This window comes from Bos taurus, chromosome 18 (genome assembly GCF_002263795.3).
Source record: "Bos taurus isolate L1 Dominette 01449 registration number 42190680 breed Hereford chromosome 18, ARS-UCD2.0, whole genome shotgun sequence".
Classification (NCBI taxonomy): domain Eukaryota; kingdom Metazoa; phylum Chordata; class Mammalia; order Artiodactyla; family Bovidae; genus Bos; species Bos taurus.
Genome location: NC_037345.1, coordinates 9,336,589 through 9,356,682, shown reverse-complemented (window position 1 = coordinate 9,356,682; position 20,094 = coordinate 9,336,589). Strand labels below are relative to the sequence as shown.

Below are 20,094 nucleotides of genomic sequence, written 5' to 3'. Positions count from 1 at the left end.
CAAATTTCCCTGATGGGTCATTGCCAACATCAGCAAAAGCTGCAAGACCACAAAACCATGGAACTCTGGATAAGAGCCAGAGCACAGGAACCCTGGATTCAAAATTTAATGCCACCAATTACAAGCAACAATACAACCATGGATAAATGGCCTCGCCTAGCCCAGCCTCAGTATCCTCACCTGTAAAATGGGCACACGAGTGTATTTTTCCCTTAAGGTCTGTTCTGAGGTTCCGGGTGGCACTCCACACTTAGAAAACATGCAGTAAATATCACCTATGAACGTCATAGATGCTGCACTGGTCAACTCTAGGGGAGCCTTTTAAATTTCCCAACATCTGCCCCTAATGTGGGCACACTTGTTACATTTTGTGGAAACTCTCTAATACCTTAAATCAGTGGTTTCCCACAGAATGAGGTAAACAAAAATATTTGGCACATTTTTTACAATACAAATTTACTCAAAAGACTGACTTCTCTTCTGTAATTGGTCCTAACTCCTCTTGTTTGTTTTTTGATAAAAATGACATTTTAAAAATCTGGGCAAAGTTAACGGAGGTATTCTCACTTTATCTCACTCATTAGCCTGCTTTTTCTTCTTCTTTTTTTTTTCATATTCAGACTAAGAAAAATGTTGTAAAATACACTCTTATCCATCCAAGATTTTAAAAAAATTCTGCTGGTCCATGAAATTCAAATCCTAGAATCATTGCTTCAGATTCTTTTGTAATCTCTTCAGATTTTAATGGCCGTGATTTGTCTGCTAAATTCGGGTTTAGATGGCCATTATAAGGATACCAAACCTATCTAAGATCTATGTATAATAATAATGCTAACAACAACAATAATAATAACAGCAATGGCAAGAATAATAGTAATAATACTACCAGCTTCCATTTACTCACAACTATGTTCTAAGCATCTTTCCATCAATCATTGCATCAACTCGAGTTAAAGACTGTGGTTATCCTTCTTAGATGAAATAATTCAGACTTGCAGGATTTGGATCACTCACTCATTGTCATGCAGCTAACATGGGACTATGTCATTTGTTTGAATTCTACTTGACGTGAGTTTTAAACTGTATGACCTTAGCCTCAGTACTATAATCATCAGAAGAATGCAATCAGGGCCCATCCTTACTAGAACTATCAGAAGGGCCCTGCCTGGGTGTTTCTAAGAGGGGGCAGTGAAGAAGCTGTTCTGCTCAGTGGGAAGCAGACGAGAAAAGCAGGAGGTAGTCCCAGGGCCATGACCTCCTGTCCTGTTTGAATGACCGTCTTTGTCTCATCCCCATGTTGACCCGAGTTAGTCAGAAACAGCGGCCTCCTTTGTGGTCTCCTTTCGTCTCTTTCAGGAGTCTCTTTTTGGCTGGGGTCACTTGGCTGTGTTAGGATCTGTGTAGAGATGGTGAGCTCACGCCTGCACTGAGTTCCTCTGTGCTGTCCAGCCTCTCTTGCAGTTAGCTTGGCTCTGTGATTAGGTCTGGCCAAGAGTGTGAACAGAAACAATACATGTCCCTTTTGAGCTCCAGTGGCTAAACATCCGTGGTGCCTTCTCCACCCTTCTCCTTGTCCCCCTCTCTGCCAGCTTGATGACTTGGCCAAATATGGCAGGACCAAGTAGGAAGCAGCTTGCGTCCTCGAGTTCCTGCATGGAAGGCAGCTCCATAAAGGAGAGTTACCCAGAGAGAGGCCAGCTATGGTTCCCCTAGCAAACAGATCCCTCCCTGGTGCCAGGAAGGTCTGTCTGAGCTGATTAGAGCAGGACAGAGTGTTTCGTTCTGTAATTTTTTCAGGACACAAGATAGTCAGGGCCTTATCGCTTGGTCTTGGTCCACATCCGCTGGTTGGCTGGTCAGTTTTCCAGGCCAACTCTTCTTCTGGAGCCTGGGAGACTGTAACCGGGGTTACTACCCAAATCTCGTGGTACCAAGATAGTGGCTACCAGAATCGCATGATTTTCACATTGCAGGAGAAGCAACCTCATCAACCAGTTTAAGATAATTCTGGGTCTTGGAGGCCTCTAAGGACCGCCTGCAACCTGCAGACCTCGGACAGAGCCCTTCCTGAGTCCAAAGATCATGAGCGGATGTCTCCTTTCTGAGTTTCTGCCTTTTAAACTGTCTTCCCCTTTCTTCTTGTACTTCTCACAGAAAATGAGAATCACCACATCTTCCCAGCTCACCTTTCAAGCCTGGATGAAGCCAAGTGCTGCTAAGTTGGGGGCTTTGCATCACACTGTGAAAGATACAGTGATAAAGCTCCCTTGGTTACATTAGAAGAAGTAGTGGGATGCCACGTTTTGATCCTAGAAGCTTGTTGAAAAATGGCCCTTTAAAGACGAAAGCAAGTCTAGTTACTGGAAAGGAGAGCAGAATAAAGAGTTATTTGGATGTGAGGAAAATAAAAGGCTTTAGAACAACTGAAGGAAAGACGTATCGGAGTGAGCGGTGAATAAAATATTATGGAAATAAAAGGAGCGGAGATGACCATTAGTAACAGTTAAAACAGAAAAAGATAAGTCATTGAGAATTGAGAAGAAAGATGAAAAAAGATAAAAGGAAATATTACTGTCTGAACACAGACAGCAGGAAGTCGTGGACAGAATAAACATTTACTGGAAGGTGCTGAACGCTGAACACAGAATTGGTTGAATCTAAGTCTGGGGTGTGAGCAGATATTCTATGACTGCCAGGCAAAGACACAACACTTTCAGACAAGTTTATAGAGTGGTGAAAAGTGTGGACATCAATTGATTGATTATGTTGTATTTTATACTTCCTGCAAGACAAAAGTTCATGATGATTGGAAGCCAAAGCTCTTGTAAAATATTACAGAGACAAAAATAAAAATTGGAAGTGTCAGTGTCATAGGAGGAGTTCAAGGTCATGTTACTAACCTGGTTTCTTGTAACCTCTATTTTTACCTAGATCATCAGCTTATGTTTACACGTTACTGAATGATCCCTAACCATTTCCAGGATCTTGGCAGTGACCTCACACATCTAAGTATGCTTAAACCACTGATTCTGTTTGATTCTTCCCAGTTTTCCTCCAGATGTTAGCCTTGTGACCATATGGTCTTCATTCTGAGAGAATGCACCACTCACTGGCTTTTTGGCTAATCACATTTTTCAGAAAGAGAAAAGGTCTTCGTTGGACCACAGAGAAATGCATGAAGGAACTAAGAATCAGAAGGGAAGGACGGAGATGTAAAATGTTGGTTGCTTGGGGAAAAGGTCTGTTCAAAGTTTTGGACTTTTTATTTCCTCCTGCATGTTGAACAGAGAAAAATACATTGTTATTACTTCTGGAAATCCAGATTTTCCCGAACAGTAGTCAGTAGGCATTTTCAGCTCCGTGGAAACTTTCTTCTTTATTTAGGCACAATTAACTTTATTCACAGTATCTATGACAACCTATGCTCACTGTTTTGAGATAGACTGAAAAGTAGCAGCCCACATCTGTTTGTCCATTTTCTCCCCTAGTAATACATATAGGCCCACAGTTTCATTGACAGGGGAGGGGGCTGGTCAAATTTTGCTGATCCAACAATTCACTTACAAAATCACATATAAATTTTTAAATATCCTCAAATCACCGACTTTTACTGAATGTGCTGTCATTGATAATCAACCCAGTTCCGTTTCACTTTTACTAGCTTACATAGAATCAACAACCATAACCCACTAAATTACCTAGAGGATTAAAAAAAATAAAAAAAACCTACACAGACACACACAAAACTGTAATATTGGAATGTACAGGATGGTCTAGTTTAAATTAAAAAGATCCCCCAAAGTATGATTGTTTCCAGCTTCTCAGAGGTAAATTAAAAGCTGTTTGGTGTCGTGAAGATTACAGAAGCAATCACATTTATGGGCCTGCTTTGCATACCAACTCTATTAATTCCCATACTCAGGGTGGCTTCACATTTCCACACATGTTAATATAGATGCCATTTGGGATGATCACTTGGAAAAAAAAGAGAAAGGAGAGAGAGAGAAGAGAGGGAGATGAAGCAGACGAGAGGAGAGAAGAGCCAGAAAAAATGGTTCTTGGAAGCCAAGTTCCATTTAAAATATATTGATTCTGATAAATAGAAGAATCAAAAGACAAAGGAGAGTTCCTGATGGCCCGACCCAGGAGTACATCAGGGATCAGATTAACAATGAAACCACATGTTGGAATTCACTCACTGTGCCGGTCCTGCACCTCGTCATTATAGACCATAATTACTAAAATGATTTCACTGGCGTAATTGCATCAAGACACACATGGGCTTCACCGTGCAGGGCTCCCTTGATCCTCAACACTGCATCTTCATTACCGTGTTCCTTTCAACCCTTAAAACGTGTTCCAGCCTCACAGAACAGTCCAGTTGAGCCGGCTGAACGTTCTGTCCCTTTCGTTTAAACACGCTCGCCACACAGCGCAGGAGTGAAGGAACACAGTCAGCCTGGAAGGCAAACCTGGGGCCACAGGGCAAGTGTGTACAGTTATCTTCCCTAAAGGGTCACAGGGCATCTGACCAAACTAAACCACCGTTTTTATATCCTTCACTCCCAAATGTTAAAGAATGGTGCTCAAGAGCCTGCAATTAAATGGTTATTTGTCTACCATCAATTTTAAATTCATTGTGCTAAAACAAAACCATGCTTGTTTTGCATCTAGCAATGCACTCCATGCCCTCGTAAAGATAAAACAATATAATGTTGGCATTAAAAAGAGGAAGATATTATAACCACAGATCTGAGGGTAGCATATTTTAAGGAAATCAATTGGAATTTGGGGGGATTTGAGCTTAATCCACAAAATAGCCAGTAGAGGTTTTGAATCTTTCAGAAAACCATCTTATTAGTCTTAAGAGTTTAAATTCCCATGCCTAAAAATTCCTAGAAGCTAACCTTCTGCTCTGGATGTTATTTTTATCCAGTGCTACGTATGAGAAATCCAGGTAGAACAGCAATCCACAGGAAGGCAATGGTCTGTTCTCAGGATCTTCCCAAAGAAAACGGGGCATTCCGTTTCACTTCCTTCGCATAGGTCAATACTCATGGTGGGGGCTAATGGTCCCCTTTCCTGGGAGCAGTCAGGAAATGCTCACTGGTGATCAAATGTGACAAAGAGACACACACCACTCGATTCACCTCTAAGCTGACAAAGCCCTAATTCAAGACTTTCCACCCTGGGTCAAACAGTGACATAATAAAAATGATCAGAAAACTCTTAGCTTAGGGAATACTGTATACTGAGGGACATTCTTAAACATCAGTGAATAGACCAAAATCACCATCGAGTGACGTCGCTTACAGTTTAAAATCGCCTGGTCCTCAATGAATTCAGCTGGCTGATCGATATGGAACACTTTCTGCTGAAATCCAGGAGTGCAGTCCAAATCTTCTGCAGATGTTAGCAGCAGCACCTGAGAAAACCAAAGCCATCAATATTTTAACGCAGCTTATATGTTTGCCCTGCTAACTTTTTACCAAATCTGTGACTTTTAGAAATGAGCTGAGGTTTTAATTTCATTTCTCAAATGAAGAGGTAAGTTGATACTTCTCCTATGGCTGCCAACCATTCATTTTGGCAATGAGACTTGGAAAACACGCAAATGGGAACAGCTGCTGCAGTTTCCATTAAGTTGCAGTTAAAGAAATAACTTCGTCAGATTTTTACACCTGCTTAGAATCTCACCATGGTTTTCCATGTGTGAAATTTCATTACAGAAACTGTCAATTTCGTATGATGCCTGAGCGAAAACCAACTTCACTTTCATAGATGCAAAGGATCCTTGTCACCGATGAAGAGGAGGAAAGCAGAACTATTCCACTGGAAGTTACTTCTAACAAGAACTCAAGGGCCCTCGAACTTCCCAGTGCAACATGGTGGCCACGAGCCGCCCATGGATTCTGAGCACCTGGAACGTAGCCATGCTGAAAGTGTCAGTGGAAAGTACAGGTGGAATTTTGAAGACTAAATGCCGAGAACAAAAATAAAGTAAAATGTATAATTAATGATTTGTATATAGATTACATGCTAATATGCTATTTTACAGATTGGACTAAATAGAGTCACTATTAAAATTAATTTCACCCCCTTTTTTTTTTAATTTTATTTTATTTTTAAACTTTACAAATTGTATTAGTTTTGCCAAATACCAAAATGAATCCGCCACAGGTAAGTTTCACTATTAGGCAACTAAAATGTTATCATTGCTTCTGAAGTCTCAGCTTCGTCTTTGCAAATTCTTAGGGTATTTCACGCAGAAGTCAAAAATTCAGGTTATATGACTTGAAACATAAAAGTTAAGTGACAACTCGTCTCCACAGCAGCACTGTGATGTACTTAGCATGTAATAAAACACACTTAACCGACAAGGGGCCCGACATTCTGTGTGTGTGCACTCAGTCATGTCCGACTCTGCAACCCCGTGGACTGTAGCACACCAAGCCCCTCTGTCCATGGAATTCTCCAGGCAAGAATACAAGTAGGTAGCCATTCTCCTCTCTAGGGGATCTACCCAATCCAGGGATTGAACCCGGGTTACTTTGGCCACCTCATGTGAAGAGCTGACTCAGTGGAAAAGACTCTGATGCTGGGAGGGATTGGGGGCAAGAGGAGAAGGGGACGACAGAGGATGAGATGGCTGGATGGCATCACTGACTCAATGGACGTGAGTCTGGGTGAACTCCGGGAGTTGGTGATGGACAGGGAGGCCTGGCATGCTGTGATTCATGGGGTTGCAAAGAGTCGGACATAACTGAGCGACTGAACTGAACTGAACTCCTGCTCTGCAGGAGGGTTCTTTACCATCTGAGCCACCAGGGAAGCCCCCCAACATTCTAGAGGTTAACAGTTGCTTCAAATCACACAGCTAGGCTAGGTGGAGCCAGGATCTGAATCCAGGTTTAAGTGTCCTCTGATTTTGACAGAGCTCTGCTCCCACCCTTCAGGCAAGCCTTTGTCTGGGATATTTCTCTGAAACCTGTGGGATGCTGCTTTATCTGAGTCTGGTGCCAGCAGGCAGTGTTTAGAAACTCACATCCCCAAACCATCACCACAACCGTGAGAACTGCTGCGTGTTCACCCTCAGGTGAGAGAGTTGAGAGGCAACCGTTCTGTCTCCCACTTGGACCTGAGCGCCAATTGTCCGTGGTGGTATCTGGCTTGATAGCTCATTATACATCAGATGTCTTCTCCTTGGCTCATTTTCTCATCCCTTGTTGCTATTTTTCTGACGTCACCCTCCAAATAAGACTGCTTGCACTCAAGTCTTTGACTCAGTGTCTGCTTCTTGGAAAACTAAACTTTGATACCACGATGGAAACTCTTAACCACTGTATACAGGCTGTTGAAAACTCATTATTGTCCCCACCAGCGAACTCAAAGGAGTATGCGAAAGGTTGGAAGCTGTAGAACCAGGGCCTCTCTCTAAATATCAGCTCTCTGAAATGCACTGAACCCAACGAACGAGAGCAAGAATCAATCTCCCAGGGTTCACAGTGTGGCTGGCCTGAGAAACATCAGAGGAATTGAAATGGGAGAGTGACCACCCTGACCGACATCACCCTTCTAAAAATCAAAGGGGGAAGGATGCTGTAGTCCCATATCTGAGCACTTCTGCGTGTAAATCTTTCCATTGCCTTGAGAGCAGGGTCTGGGTAGGTTGCTTCTGAGACAATTGTAACACTGACATCCCAAGTGGTGTACACAGAAAATGCAGATTCAGGACTCAGAATCATTTGCTGGCAATTTTACAAGCAGAAAATCTATAACTGGCGAACGTTAATTCAGTTAAACATCAAATGGTCGAGGGTCTTCCCCAGGCACCGTGTGCCTACAATTATATATTAACCTTTTAATCAGCTAATTCTTCCCTCAAATCTCAGACCAGGAAACCAGTCATCCCAGAGAAGCTAAGGTAGATGACATTTCTCCAGAGATGCTGAGCTAAGCATCCAGGACTGACTGAAAGTGCAGGTGAGTGGCATTCCTGGTGTTTTATCTGTCTGTGGCTCAGTCTCTGTCCTGGCTTCTTGGCAGATTCTATTCAGGATTCCTCTGGAACCACAAAGGGAAAATAAGCCCTTTCCAACTGCAGGCCCTCAGGGAGGGTGGGAGTGGTGCGAGAACTCTCAGAGGCTCAGTTTTGTTTTTGCAGATTCTTGGATCACTCCATCCAGCAGTCAAGCTTCAGGTTAAGTGCTTGGCAATATGAACACACAGCACTCTCCTGGGCAAGAGTGACTTAGCAGGCTTAGAACCAAATAATTCACTCACTTCCTCCTCCTTGTGTCCATCCATTCACTTGCTCCCAAACAATTGTTAAACTCCTGGGATTCAGTTAGCACTTGGCTAGATGTTGTCCTGGAGCTTAGAGAGAAGCCCCGTAACACAGTTGTTAAAAGCATGAATTCCAGAGTCATTTGACTTGGTTCATTCTTGGCTTTGCCCTTTACTGACTGTGCCACTTGGCATTTTTCCCATCACTCTGGCCTCAGTTTTCTCATGTAGGTAAACATGAAAAAATAAGATGTGCGATGACAATGGCCTTGTGGGTCCAATGGAATGAATGATGCATATAAAGCAACTAGAACAGTGCTGCATAGGATAAGCCGGAGAAGGCGACAGCACCCACGCCAGTGCTCCTGCCTGGAGAATCCCAGGGACGGGGGAGCCTGGTGGGCTGCCATCTATGGGGTCGCACAGAGTCGGACACGACTGAGCTACTTCACTTTCACTTTTCACTTTCATGCATCGGAGAAGGAAATGGCAACCCACTCCAGTGTTCTTGCCTGGAGAATCCCAGGGACGGGAGCCTGGTGGGCTGCAGTCTATGGGGTCGCACAGAGTCAGACACGACTGAAGCGACTTAGCAGCAGCAGCAGCATAGGATAGGCAGTCAAGAGTGCTGTTATTATAGACTACAAAAGGTGAGAGGCATTAACAAATCATTAATTAATTGATTAACTAAAATTAAAATCTAATGTGAAAGGAAATCACGGGTCTCTTCAGGAGCATGGACAAGCTGGGAGCCAGGGAGTCTAACATCATTTAGAGGAATTAAAGAAAGCAAACCCACAGAAGGAACATTTTTGCTTTGATCTCAAAGATGGGTCTGAATTAGCTGGGTAAATATAAAGGGGCCAGAGGAATCTTTTTAACTAACACATACTTTGCTTTCACGTGAATTCCTTTATGCCTCTCTGGGTTTCATGTAACAGATCTCTGAAATGACAAGACCACATTTTCAAAAGAATCCAGACTAATTTAATGCTCTGCAAAAGTTGAACGTCTGACTGGGCAGTAGTGTTAGAATGTGGTAGCTACTCCTATTGCCCCTTGAGGGAAAGGCTACCCACTCCAGTGTTCTGGCCTGGAGAATTCCATGGATTGTATAGTCCATGAGGTCACAAAGAGTTGGACACGACTGAGAGACTTTCACTTCACTTCACTTCACTTGAATTTTTAGCAGATTTGGCTGTAAATAGTATTTGGCTGTCAACTTACATGTCTTCAATGCAATAGCATTGAGTTTGGTGGTGGAATATCCCTCAGTGGTTTAAGATGAGCACTCAGACATTAAAAAGCAGAGATATTACTTTGCCAACAAAGGTCTGTATAGTCAAAGCTATGGTTTTTCCAATAGTCATGCACGGCTGTGAGAGTTGGACCATAAAGAAGGCTGAGTGCTGAAGAATTAATGCTTTTGAACTGTGGTGCTGGAGAAGACTCTAGAGAATCCCTTGGACTACAAGGAGTTCAAACCAGTCAATACTAAAGGGAATCAATCCTGAATATTCATTGGAAGAACTGATGCTGAAGCTCCAATACTTTGGCCACCTGATGTGAAGATCTGACTCGTTAGAAAGGACCCTGATGCTGGGAAAGATGGAGGCAGGAGGAGAAGGGGACAGCAGAGGATGAGATGGTTAGATGGCATCACTGACTCAAGGGACATAATTTGAGAAATCTCTGTGAGATGGTGATGGACAGGTAGGCCTGGTGTGCTGCAGTCCATAGGGTCACAAAGAGTCAGACACAACAGAGCGACTGAACACCACCAACTTGGACAGTTCTCCGTAAGTAGGCAGCCCCTTCTCCAATATCATCAGGTGTTACTATTTTAAATAGGCTATCTGGACATGTTTTTCCCCATACACACTTTAACATTTCCAGAACACATGCTATGAGCAACATTCCAAATGTATTTGTGATGTCCGGGCAGTAATGGTCTTCCTATATGGCTCCTCTGTTCATTTATGCATTAGCTGGCACCTCAGAAACAACAGGCAACTGATACACCTTTGAAAGCTCAGCAATGATCACATTTTATGATAACCAAAGGATTTCTATTATGTGAAAATTACTATTAGCCTGCTTATGAAAGCAGATTTATGCTCAGACAGACTACAAACACAGGGCAGAACCACACTGGTTCTGTACAATTCCAGTTTACCAGCAGCCAGTTACCAGTTGTAACCCTGTGTGTCTCAGTTTCCTCAGACAGAAAAGGAGGACAGTATCTTACAGGCTATTATGAAGATTAAGTGAGTTAATTATTATAAAGAGACTTCCATGGTACTGGGCACATAGTAGTTGCTCAATAAATGCTTTCTATCATTATTATTATTATCATTTTTCTACATCATGTTTAGACCAATACATATGATTCACCGATATTCCCCAGGATGAGACACTGACAAATATCATCAAAATACTACTTCACTGCTGCTGTAAAATTGTTCAATGAATAGACTGTGCTCGGAAATATCAGAGGGAAACAGCAGGGACCTGACTCAGATAGAAGAGCAGGAGGGAATGTGCACTCGGGGTCAGCTGCCCAGCGAGAACACAGGGCCCGTTGTGGGCTGAGCTGTGCTGCTTTTGCAGGACATCGAGCATCCTTGACTCATTGGAAAAGACCCTGATGGTGGGAGGGATTGGGGGCAGGAGGAGAAGGGGACAACAGAGGATGAGATGGCTGGATGGCATCACTGACTCAAAAGACATGGGTTTGGGTAGACTCTGGGAGTTGGTGATGGACAGGGAGGCCTAGCGTGCTGCAGTTCATGGGGTCACAAAGAGTCGGACACGACTGAGCGACTGAACTGAACTGAACTGACCATCCTTGAAAATGACAGCTCGGGGCCCTGTCCTCTATGGCAAGAGCCACTGCCTTAAGCTTACAGGTGGATAGCGAATTCTGACAACACACTCTCGATGCCTGCCTCTCTTTTTAGCTTCCATTTCTGTGCTGCTGTTCAGAGCCTTCTCTTTCAAAAAGAAAGAGTTTATGTTTGTCCTGACAGGTGCTGATTCAAGAGCATAGCCAACTTTAGACTTTGCTTTCAGAAAAATGATTTTTTTTTTCTGCCCTAGACTGCAGGTTGCCAACTGGCAGCAGATGGGATGGATCGGGCCAGCAGATGTGGTTAGTTCAGCCAGAGCGGTCTGTCATAGAAGCTAAATTATCATGTTATATCGAGCGCTTCGCTCTGAGCGGCCCTTGCCTGCAGCACTCCCTCTGCCTCTGCTCCGAACTCACACCTTTGTCTGGCCCTCTAGGCGTTGGAGTTTGCAACCCCCACTCTAGACTCAGGAAATACGCTTTCCAAGCAAAGAACTCTCCTTGTTATGACTCTCCAGGTAAATTTTTCATCATGGTACCCACAGCTATGTGCTCCTGGCACTACTGCAGTGCTTTTGGTCACGTGACGAAGTACTGACCACAAAAGGAGGGTGGAAGGATTTTCGCCACTAGTCCTGGCCCCTGAGATGCCCTCTCTTACCCACCTGGGACAACAGGAAGGAAAGACTCCCAGGGTGGCGGAATCATCCAGCAGGAAGGACCCGGGAATCGGTCACTGTAGAGGACGAGCACCTGGGAGAGCTGCCCAGCAAGGAAACCCCACATGCAAGTGTGGTCTCCAAGATTCCGGGTTGTTTGTTACAGCAACACTTGGCTGACGACACACTAGACTTGGGGGCACAGGGCAGAGGGTTTTCTCTGCCATTGCATCATGGACTGTCCCAGAGGCCAGGGAGAAACAGCAGAACTGAAGAAAAGCTTAACACAACTGTATTCAAAAGTGGCCATAAATAAAAGGAGAGAAACATACTGCCACAAATAATTCTCTCAGCAGGCTGTGAACAACCTCAGATCTCATCCTCTCTTAAGTCAGCTTCTAAATGCTATTTTCCAAGTGAACCTGCTAGTGTCTCCTGGCCCCTTGTTGTTTTCCTTTCACTGACGCGCTCGCTTTTTACTATTAGGGTAGATGGACAGTTACTTTATCCTTGCCACAAAACACCTCTGGTTTACTCTTGTCAAAGTCACTCTACTGGAATCAGTTTGGAGGGGCTTAGATTGGCGGGGAAGAAAGGCTACTATCTCTGACTTGCAGGGTATAAAAGTGTTACAGCAATGTATTTGACTGATTCTTTATCCTGCCAGGGACCAAAAACCCTGAGTCCTGGAAAGGTTTATAAAGGCACACTGCCTACAGGAATAGCACAGAGAAAAGAAGTGCTTGAAAGACACACACACACACTCACACACACACGCACATGTGCACACTCACATGCATATAGTGATGTGTTCACTGTGAGTGTCAGTTCATGCTATCTACATCCTCCCTGAGTCTGACCTCCTTGAAATATTCCTGCTGCTTTACAGCCTCCAGACCCAGAACACCTGCCACCTTCCTGGCCATTAATGTAAGATGCTGAGCAATGATTTTGAGATTCTTGGGAAGATAAAAGGGGAGAATGCTTCCAGTTTGGCAAGTCCTGCTGTTGCCTCATATACAATTTGAAACTAGCATTCTAGACCTCATTTCTAATTACATGCTACTCAGTATCTTTTCCTCAAATTATTAAAAGGGAAGCTGTGTATATCTGGAAAAACGTGGGACAACAAGCCAAAACTAATCTGAGCCTGAATTCTGCCTATGTGGCCATTTCTCTGACTTCTGGCAAGTTACTTAACCTTGAACAGCCTCTCTGTTTTCTCTAAATGAGTATACCACCACCCATGCATACAGTCACTAGAGGGTTTGATGAGTTAACATAAATCAAAAGGTTGAAGAGAGGGACAGGATTATAATAGGTGCTGTGCTGTGCTCAGTCATGTCCGACTCTTTGCAGCCCCTTGGACTGTAGTTTGCCAGGCTCCTCTGTCCAAGGAATTTTCCAGGTAAGAATATTGAAGTGGTTTGCCATTTCCTACTCCACATAACAGGTGCAACGTGCCACCTATTGTTATTATTTGTATTAATATAAAGGAATATGTATTAAGTATTATGAAAATACAGAATAAGGAAAAACATGCTCTTTAGATGAGAATAGGAAACGGAACCATGTCACAAATAAGGCCATATTGGAAAGAAGATTGACAGTTTTCAAGTGCAAAGTATAAGAGAGAGTGTTCCATGCAGGGATTTGGTAAATGCACTAGGGCATGCCAGTTGAAGAGACAGGGAGCAATTTCCCAGGGATAACAAGCTCTGTATTGTTTTCAAGATTATTTGAAAGTATTTTGCCACCTAAAATAGGACTGAATTCACCAGGTATGTGTCCTTGAGTCTGGCTAAAACAGAGCCAGAAAGAATTCACTCAATAAAGTCACAGTTTTTGTCTGAATGGAATTACTTTTTCACTCTTAAGATTCCAGGATTAATCAATTAGACAGTTGGAAATTTTTAAAACAAAAAATAGTGTTTTGTAAAAATGTTACTTAATGCAAAATTAGGAAGACTTGGTTTGTTGGCTCTTAGTAGAAACTAGAAGCTGTACCTGCCCTAGAATCGATGGTATATGTGTCTGTCTATGAAATTTTGGTAATAAAATTAGTGCAGCCAAACATCAATTAAGACCTGCAGCCCCTAAGTTGATAAAGGACTCTTAGTGTGAGATAATCTCAGGTGAGCCTTAACAGCCCTAGGAAATTCAGTGAAGCAAATATGAAATATCTGCCATTGCCAGGACTGAAACACTTTTTTGGGCTACACAAAAAACCCTAATTCCATGGAGATAACAAAGGAGGCTTTCTAAAGGAAGAGGTCTGGGATTCGAGGAGACAGCTCAATAGATCAGGACCTGAATCCATCACCGTGGCCAGCCTCCGATCCCAGTCACTACAGTTCCCAAGAGCAAGGCCTTGCCCTGCAGAGTACCCACAACCTTTTCAAATTCTGCCCGGGGGCTTGCTGCTCTGCTACAGGTTACAGTGAGATCAAGCGGAGCTGGGAAAGTCACAGGAGGGAAGGTTCCCAGGACAACCTCCAGTGTCGGTCTCGATGCTGGAAAGCGCAGCTGGTTAAGTGCCCCAACCTACCTCATTCCAGACCTAGTCCTCTGAGAGGCATTTGTGTGCCACCCAGAGGGGCCGGTGGGCTGAGACCTCACGGTCCGCAGCAGTGACATCAATGATCCTTGATACACTGGCTCTCTCTCCTTCCCTGCATCCCTCCCCTGCCACTCACGCCTGCATCCTGCTGAAGGAAGCTACCTGTACCTAGTCCTTTGTCTTAGGCTCTCAGGCGAGCCCAAAATAAGACAAGGCCCATGGATTAGTTACATATTGCTGCTGTAACAAATTACTACCATCTTAGTGCCTTGTGGTTTAGTCACTAAGTCCTGTCCAACTCTAGGGACCCCACAGACTGTAGACCATCAGGCTTCTCTCCCCACGGGATTTCCCAGGCAAGAATACTGGAGTGGATTGCCATTCCCTTCTCCAGGGGATCTTCCTGACCCAGGGATCAAACCCACATCTCCTGCAATGGCAGGCAGAGTGTTTACCGCTGAGCCACCATGGGGAAGCTATCTTCGGGGCTTAAACATATTCTGTTACTGTACAGTTCTGGGCATCAGAAATCTAACACGGGTCCACAGGCTGCGTCTCTTCAGCAGGATCCTGTGTCCTTTCTGCCTGTAGCTCGCATGGGCCGTGCATATCCTTTAGCTCACGGCCTCTCCCTCCACCTTCAGAGCTGGGAGCGTAGCATCATCTCATCTCTTTCTGCCTCTCTCTTTTTCCATCAGCATATTGCCTTCTGTTTCCAACTCCTCCCACATACGTTTTATAAGGACAGTTGTGATTACATCAGGCTCGCCTGAGAAATCCAGGTAACGGTCACATGTTCTGAGAATTAGAACCTGGGAACCAGGGAACCATTTTCAGCCTCCAACCACCCACGAATAACTTATATAATGGAAGGAAAGTTGCATATTTAATGCCGTTATATAAATATTTATAATTTACTCATGGCTATTATTCTGTCATGAGAAACAAAGAAAGAAAGCCTGCGATTTTCGACAACATGGATGGAACTTGAGGGCATTTCTATGCTAAGTCGTTTCAGTCGTGTCCGACTCTTTGTAACCTGCCAGGCTCCTCTGTCCATGGGATTCTCCAAGCAAGAACACTGGAGTGGGTTGCCATTTCCTTCTCCAAGGGACCTTCCTGACCCAGGGATTGAACCCGCATCTCTTATGTCTCCCGCATTGGCAGCTGGGTTCTTTACCACCAGTGCCACCTAGGAAGCCCTAGGGCTTCAGTGAGGGCATCATGCTAAGTGAAAATAAGTCAGGCAGAAAAACATACTACACAAGGTATATCACATACACCATGCAGCATGTCTTTCTCTGTCTGGCTTAGCTTACTTAGCATAATGGCAACCCACTCCAGTATTCTTGTCTGGAGAATTCCATGGACAGAGGAGCCTGGTGGGCTATAGTCCACGGGGTAGCAAAGAATTGGACCCGACCGAGTGGCTAACACACACAAACACACACACGCGCGCCACATACATGTGGATGCTTAAAAAAAAAAAAAAACGGAATCAAACCCATAGAATCAGAGAGTCGGAAAGTAGTTGAGAGAGGCTTGAATGTGGGGAAAACAGAGAGACTGGCAAAAGGATACCAACTTTCAGACACAAGATGAATAAGGTCGGAGGTGACTTTGCTTGATGGTAGTGGTGTAGGTCTGCTGTGAGGGTGGAACTCAGATGTTTTCACACACAGACACACACACAAAAGGAAGGGATAAATTGTTGAGATGGTGGATATATTAACTGACTAGATGAGGGGAATCCTTCCCAATGTATACATGTGTCAAATCACCATGTGTACTCTTTAAATAGCTTATAATTTTATCAATTAAACTTGAAGTTTGTTTGTTTGTTTGTTTGTTTTAAAGCAAAAATACCCATTTTGGGTGTCATTCCACAATCACCCACATTCCTGAAAATATTTACCTGTGAAATCAGGAAAACCTGAATGGAGAGCCCACTGATGGTCCATAGTTACATATCCAGGCCTGTTGTGTCAGTTTAACAACCAACTATGACCTTTTCTTGCTCAGAAATAATGATTAGATCCTGCCTGGCCGTGCTGTGAAGTGGAACATTTTATTCTAACCGTGCAGCTCTCGACACTTTCTTCTCTGCCAGATATTAGACAAGATGTCAGATTTGTCATCATACCGGAAGGTTTTTATTAATTATATTTCAGAGGCAAAGTCCTTTTTGTAATTTATTTTTTCACACCAGGAAAATTCTTCTATTGAACTAAATGTCTATCTTGTTAAATTGTTTTTCACTGCTAAAGTTTCTTGCTTTGAGAAGTTTCAGAAGGAGAGAAGTAGACCTAGCAAAAATTGGTGTTAAAGTCAAGGGAATGATTGTGTTAAGGAGAGCACCTCCTACCCGCCCTCAGCAAAAAAAAGTGTCATATGCATCTTTCTTTAAAATCTAACTGCCGAATTAATGTACATGCTAAAGGACAAAGTTCTCCAAATTTTCCTTGCTTGGATCAGAAGGAGTTACAAAGACTGTATTTACATGCCAATTAACCATATTCTGAAATTCATGCTTTGATGTAAGTAGCAGTTATTGAGTGCCTATTATGTATTGGTGGCCAAGATAGGCAACAATTAGTAAGACAAGCCCCCTCCTGTTTAGGAACATGGAGCACAATAGGAGTGGTTGGTATGTGAATACGTACTTGTAAAACACAATTAAAAGTGTAAGAAAGGAGCAAGTAATCTAGTTGAAAAACTCAAAAGAAACAGAAAAAAAAAAAAGGACAAAACTCAATGTTGGAGGGTAGGAATAAGGTCCCAGAGAAACCACTGTCCTAGACAGTTTTACCTGTGTGCCCTTCACTTTGAAACAGAAGATGGTCAGCGGGGAGGACAAGCCTCTTCAGTGCTGCTACAAATTACTCAGACGGACTCAAACGTCTCGAGATGGAGACATGAACAATTCTTGATGATTAAAAACTCCTAAAGTCTTTGAAAACAACTTTATTTTTAAAGACAACAATTCTTGAGAAGATAGAAACCAGAAAATATTTAAGAAGTAACATTTTCTGCTTTATATTTCCAGAGTAGCAAGCAAGATAGTAATATTATCTCCAAGGGGAACACAATGTGGTCTCAGGTTTCAAGGGAGAAAAAAAATAGAGGGAGACCTTCCAGCTACAAGGAACACCCAGGAAAAATCTGACGAGTGTCGAACAACCAGTTCTCCGAGAAAGAAATGCCTTCATTTGTCACACTTGCGAGTTTCCATGGTATAAATACTCCCATTATGGCTAGTTTCAAGCAACCAATGTGAAGTCACTAGACGCAGAGTTGGGAAGACACACACGTACAGTTGGCTCCTCTGAGCCGAGCAGCTCCTACCCCAGTCCTGGGTGTGCCAGCTCCTAATCCTGGAGCATTTGGGCCAAGAACTTGCCTGGACTTCTGCAGGGCCTGTATGAGTATGAACTGCCGTGACACCTAGGAGAGCTTCCCTCCTTCCCAGGACGACATTTCATAATCCAGGATGGGGTTACATTACACATGAATTAAATGTCCTGGAACACCCTCACTAATGGAGCAAAATGGCCCACCCTAATTTGCTTTTACAGTAAGAGAAAATGCAATGAATCCTTGATTCGTGACTGTGTGTTATTTAAATATTGCTTTTGATGTTTTATCCAGAGTCCTAGCTCAAATGATCAGAGATAATCCTGCCTTCTGACATAATTAGGGAGCTCCTGCTTTGCTAAGCTGGAGAATAATCAATTTGACCTTGAAAGTTTGTCTGTAGTATCATACTAATGTTCAGAACGCAGAGGAGGCAGCCACACTAGTGTCTCCCTAGATACTCAAACATCAGCTACAGACTCTGTTCCAAGGACAAACAGGCTTGAGCAGAGAGGGTGGAAATTATGATGGCCAGCAGGCTCCATATGGCCACTAAATCTGTTAGATGGCCTTTAGTTCACACGGAAATCACAAGGATTTTCACTAAGTACCTGGGATTGAGACAGCACTGGGATTGGAGTCAAACAGAACAACACTCCACACATGATCAAGACCCTGAGGGGCAGAACTTCATCTCCAAATTATCACCATCCGTGCCTCTCTTTATCTGTCCCCACAACAAATAACATCTGTCTTTTATTATCCCCAGTTGTGCTCTTAGTTTTCCTAAATTAAATTTGAAAGTGAATTTTGGTTTGCATTTGTGTCTTATATAGATTTTTCTTATGCCCAGGGCTCTTCATTCTTTTCCATTACCTTTCTGGCCTCCCCAAGCACCTAAGTTTTCATTCTTTATTCACTAATATTCCTAAGAGGGGTCTCCTTGAATGCATTGCAGAGAACTCATCTGTGTTTCAATGAAACTACAACCACCATAAAAGAATCTCAAGTATTCTCCCCTCAGAACTTCTTCCATATTTACTGTCCCCTGTATTCTGGAGAGCTGAGTCAGCCTGGCCCATTACTCAAGTTCGTGTTTCTCAGAGTGCCAGGCCCTTCCTCTTAGCAGGCTTGTTCAAAGGCACAGACATTTTAAGAGGAATAAAAGTGGCTTACTGGTGGTCTTCAAAAACTGAAGATATTCCTTCCCTCTGCTTCTTGCAATATCAAATGATCCCCCTCCTCTCTGATCTCTGTAACAAGCAGGAAGACTCTTCAACCTGCTTCTCATTAAAAACAACAAAAAAAGCACATCTAGATACAAATGCACTAAGTCACAAATGCACTAAGTCCATCCTAAAGGAAATCAGTCCTGAATATTCTTTGGAAGGACTGATGCTGAAGCTGAAACCCCAATACTTTGGTACCCGATGCAAAGAACTGACTCACTGGACAAGACACTGATGCTGGGAAAGATTGAAGGCAGGAGGAGAAGGGGATGACAGAGGACGAGATGGTTGGGTGGCATCATTGACTCAATGGACATGAGTTTGAGCAAGCTCTGGGAGTTGGTGATGGACAGGGAAGCCTGGCGTGCTGCAGTCCATGGGGTCACAGAGAGTCGGACACGACTGAGCGAATGAAATGAACTGAACTGAACTGAAATCACAAATCCCCTCATTATTATTACTGGCATTAAATTTAGATGTGAATGAACCAGCCTCTTCTTTCCAACAAACAAACATTCATTCGGTTTTAAACTGAGAAGAAAAAAAAAAAACAAAACTCTGAGCTGAAATAGTTTTAAAAGGACAGTATATACATTTTTTCTCATGTCTATTTGAGTCCAGAAGTTCAATTGCCTGAAATTTCATGAGCCAGCCCTTGGGATATTTTCAACTCAAGCTAGATTAATGCAATAGTCAAAGTTTCTGCTAATCCTACTGCTCTTTCAAAGTACATCTGAGTCTTCTAATGGAAAAATAGTATATCTCCCCAGAAGAAAAATCTGGAGGAGAGGTGATCTTCTTCAAAAAATTTTATATAGTATAAAATGTGATCACATGAAGCGCCTCCAGATTAGGCTGGGAGACTACGCTCGAGTCTGTCTAGACAGTCAGACATCAGGTACAGACTTTATTTGAAGGGCAAATAAGCTTGAGCAGAGAGGTGCACAATCACAGGCCCCATCTGAACAATTGATCTATTAAAGAGCCAGCAAGGCCAGCACCCACACGGGAGAGCTGAGGGCCAGAACTAAGGCAGTGGGAACGGGCTGGGGAGGAGAGAGACCTGGGTCTCAGCTAGGCCCTGGTCTCCCCGGGACTGTTTGGGATTTAGCCCCTAATATCCTGTATCCCAGGAAACGCCTCAGTCCCAGGTAGCCT

General features: G+C 43.4%; 1 protein-coding gene and 1 long non-coding RNA gene across 3 annotated transcripts in view; one reads left to right on the top strand and one right to left on the bottom strand.

The window, feature by feature from the left end:
• CDH13 (cadherin 13) overlaps positions 1 to 20,094 on the bottom strand; it is a 1,016,104-nt gene that overhangs the window by 797,549 nt on the left and 198,461 nt on the right. For both annotated transcript variants that reach the window (NM_001035277.2, XM_059876634.1), the window contains exon 2: positions 5,314 to 5,425. In NM_001035277.2, the coding sequence (NP_001030354.1) occupies positions 5,314 to 5,425 (112 nt within the window). The remainder of the gene's footprint in view (positions 1 to 5,313; positions 5,426 to 20,094) is intronic.
• On the top strand, positions 9,381 to 12,124 carry LOC132342788 (uncharacterized). The gene is made up of 2 exons (XR_009491276.1): positions 9,381 to 10,085; positions 11,386 to 12,124. It is a non-coding gene; the product is annotated as an uncharacterized lncRNA (long non-coding RNA).